We start from the raw sequence: 3,693 nt of genomic DNA on the forward strand, positions 1-3,693 counted from the left end.
TGGGGCGTTTCCCTCACCCTAAAGAAACAGTATCCAGTTTCATCTGGAGAGAAAGGGAAGAGATCTCATGCTTCTGTGCATCTCAGGGGCTTCCTGTTGTCCCAGAGGCTGGGTGACAAACTTCACACCATAACTGATTATATATCCTGTTATTGTAGTGAACAAGCAGAACTTTCATGTTTCTTTCTTGCACCATAATTCACTCTTTTTTCACCCTTATTCGGCAGTTTTCTTTGCTTTCCACTCCCCCTTTAGATTCATCCTACAGACTGAAGCATTAATGGACTCAATACACATGTATGGATACTCACTTCAGGTCTGTTATTGTAGTAAACTGTGCTGCTATCAACACCTTACTAACAACTGTTGGGGGGGATCAAAGTCATCAGGGCAACAGTGAAACTACACAAGTCACCATTTGTGAAAACAAAAACCAATCAAAACAGCTTTTAAAAATCTAATCACTTTATTAAATGAAACTGTTGGAAAAAGGCCTTAAACAAAATTCATCTGTTTAAATACAACATACATCTTTTTAAGAGTAAGGTGATATTTACAAAGAAATTAAATCTGGTAACATTTCCTCCTGTACATACTTCTCTGCTTAACATGTTTAAATCTGTCCATCACTTTCACACCTTTAAAATGCCTGAATATTAAATTACTTCATGAGACCTGACTTGATATGGCAACATTGATGAATAAGCAACTCATGACCAAAGAATATTCCATTTAACTAAGTCTAAATCTAAACAAATGGCCATGTGCACACAGATACTAAAATATGTAATCAATGAGGAAAACGACCAAAAATGTGGTAGAAAAAAACAAGAGACATTCAACAATAGGAATTGTTTAATACTACAAGACAAAATTGCAGACATTTTTGGCCGCCATGGGCTGAAGAAATCGTGGCGTCAACTCCTGATAACAAAAGTCAGCATTCAAGTCCCCACATCCATCAGTTATGCGCCATCATTTACATTAAATCATTAGTAGCGTACTTTCTAAAATGTAATCCATTCGAGAAATGCATGTTCTTTGGAGTTGTGCTTTTTATTTGAAAATTTTTCAAATAAAATGTTCATTCTTTCAAAAGTGATGGCAATGTCTGGGCACTTTAAATGAGAAAAGTATCATGCTGGGCTCACAATGCAGTGTCTTTCACCATCAGCATGGTTCAATGTAGAACATGACATATTTGCAGTTTCTTTTTGATATTGACCTGTATTTTTCTCACATGCGGTGCACAGAAAGTTCAGTTTACACTGTCGTCTCCCCTTGGTTGTTGCCCAGGCGTTTGTAAAACTTGCGCCATGACTGTAGAGTCTTTCCAGACCAGATCCAGAATCCTGATGTGATTCCTACAATCATAGTCATGAGGTACTTGATCATAAACACAGTGAAATCAGGCGTCATGGGTGCAAAGTTGTTGACTGGGCACGGCACGGCAAAGCGCTTGCACGTCTGCATGTGCCAGGTTTTTTCCCACTGCTCGCGAAATGCCTGCTCATAGAAGTAACATGCAATGACTATGGTGGCCGGAACGGTGTACAGGACGCTGAAAACGCCAATTCGCACCATCAGCTTTTCCAGTTTTTCGGTCTTGGTGCCATCGTGCTTCATGATGGTACGGATGCGGAACAAGGAGACGAATCCAGCCAGCAGGAAAGATGTTCCGATAAAGAGATAAACGAAGAGAGGGGCGAGGACAAATCCACGAAGCGCGTCAACGTTGTAGATGCCAACATAGCATACGCCGGTCAGAAGGTCGCCATCCACTTGTCCCAGGGCGAGGATGGTGATGGTCTTCACGGCGGGGACGGCCCAAGCAGCCAGGTGAAAGTACTGGGAGTTGGCTTCGATAGCTTCATGGCCCCATTTCATTCCGGCGGATAGGAACCAGGTGAGCGACAAGATCACCCACCATATGGAGCTGGCCATGCCAAAGAAATACAAGATCATGAAGAGAATGGTGCAGCCCTCCTTTTTAGTCCCCTGAGCCACGGTCTTGTAAGCATCATCCCTGAACTTATCAATGCAGACCACCTTATTCTCCAGCAGAAACCCGGTTGCGTAAGCCAACGCCACCATGAAGTAACACCCAGAGAGGAAGATGATGGGGCGTTCCGGATAGCGGAACCGGCGCATATCCACAAGGTACGTGAGAACCGTGAATAGGGTACTCACGCAGCACAGGATGGACCAGATTCCCACCCAGAGCCGCCCGAATCGGACCTCTTCCTCCTTGAAGTACATCAGCCCGTGTGGCTGCTTGTGCTCACAGGGGGCGCCACAGTTTTTTGCCCCCAAAAACTGGTAATTGAGGTAGGAAGGGACATTCAGTTGTAAAGGGCAAGTGAAAGCCTGACTCAGGCGTTCCGTGTTCACATGTGGTGTCAACGGGCCCGGTATGTATGGCGTGGGGTCTGTCGGCGGGCTGCCGGAGTCGGATTTGTTCTGTCCAACGCAGATCTCTCCAGCTCCGTGCACAGGGAAGTTCTCACAGCGGAGTCGTTCGGGCCACTGGAAACCGAACTTATTCATGAGAGCCTCGCACCCTTGTCTGGCACGCTCGCACAATGAGCGGCAGGGTGGAATAGCCTGTTCTAGAACCGTACACACTGGCGCATACATGGAACAGAGGAAGAACTTCAGATCTTGAGAGCATTGAACTTTGACCAGCGGGTAAAACTGGTGCACCTCCAGTCCTGCGTCCTCCTGGTTGGTGTGTCCCAGGAGATTTGGCATGATAGTTTGGTTATACTGGATGTCCGTGCACAGAGGAATGGATATGGGTTGGCAGAACCCATGTTCCGGGATGGAGATGCCCTTTTCTTGATGCTGGGCAGAACACAGTTTAAACAGAAGAACTAGAGCAATGAACCTGCAGCACGCCTCCCGAACACACGGAGTGACTCCCCTCACCGCCATCACTGAGTGCCTGAAAGACACATAGGAGTTTCGGGTAAACTTGTAAACAAAGGAATGCTTCACACACAAGGGACTGAGGAAAGATGGGGTTATAAGATTACAACAAACTACACACATAAAGCTCTTTTTAGACTTTTCCCTTAAACTTAGCTGATAAAATATGTCTGATAAATTTACGTTGCACGCAACTAACACACACACACACACACACAAAATGCTAACTTACTGGACTTTGCTCGTCTCGTGAAAATTCGACTCGTGCTAGACTGATATTCCTTGAATCCGTTCACGCGTCCGAATCGCTCGTACAAGGAGAAATACAAACTATCCTCCACTTCAGGTATTCACGAGCCCCTTTTCCGAGACTGCTCCGCACACTTCATTATCAAACTTCCCAAACATCTGCCGCGTTTTGTGTTCTGCCCTCCTCTTATGAAAACTTCGACACTCCTGTTGAATCTTCTTCAGCTCTATGTGTAAAATTGATACTCCACATTGCCCCAGTAATGATGAAACGGTTTCAAGAAGCCCTTCATTCACGGTCCCTAGTACCTCTCTGCAGGGCGCCTTGAAACCACCTGTCTCCCGACCAATGGGAAGGTCTGTTTTTCTTCGCGCAACGTTCCTTATTGGATCGGAAGGAATATTTCAGAAAAGGGGTGGGGCTGTAGTGTCGTCACCTAAATTAATTAAGATTCTGTGCGTTTTTTGTTCAAGTATGAATATTCATGTGTTCATTCATTGACATTTTTGGCCATA

General features: G+C 45.2%; 1 protein-coding gene across 1 annotated transcript; it reads right to left on the reverse strand.

Annotated features, from left to right (window-relative positions):
- Nucleotides 1–447: 447 nt before the first annotated feature.
- On the reverse strand, nt 448–3,456 carry LOC127449498 (frizzled-7-A-like). Its single transcript, XM_051712973.1, has 2 exons — nt 3,161–3,456; nt 448–2,944 (listed from the first exon to the last, which is right to left on the reverse strand). The coding sequence occupies exon 2, from the start codon at nt 2,932–2,934 to the stop codon at nt 1,264–1,266; it is 1,671 nt and encodes a 556-aa protein (XP_051568933.1). The 5' UTR covers nt 2,935–2,944; nt 3,161–3,456; the 3' UTR covers nt 448–1,263.
- Between the last annotated feature and the right edge of the window lie 237 nt (nt 3,457–3,693).

Source organism: Myxocyprinus asiaticus, chromosome 12 (assembly GCF_019703515.2).
Source record: "Myxocyprinus asiaticus isolate MX2 ecotype Aquarium Trade chromosome 12, UBuf_Myxa_2, whole genome shotgun sequence".
In the NCBI taxonomy this organism is placed as follows: Eukaryota; Metazoa; Chordata; class Actinopteri; order Cypriniformes; family Catostomidae; genus Myxocyprinus; species Myxocyprinus asiaticus.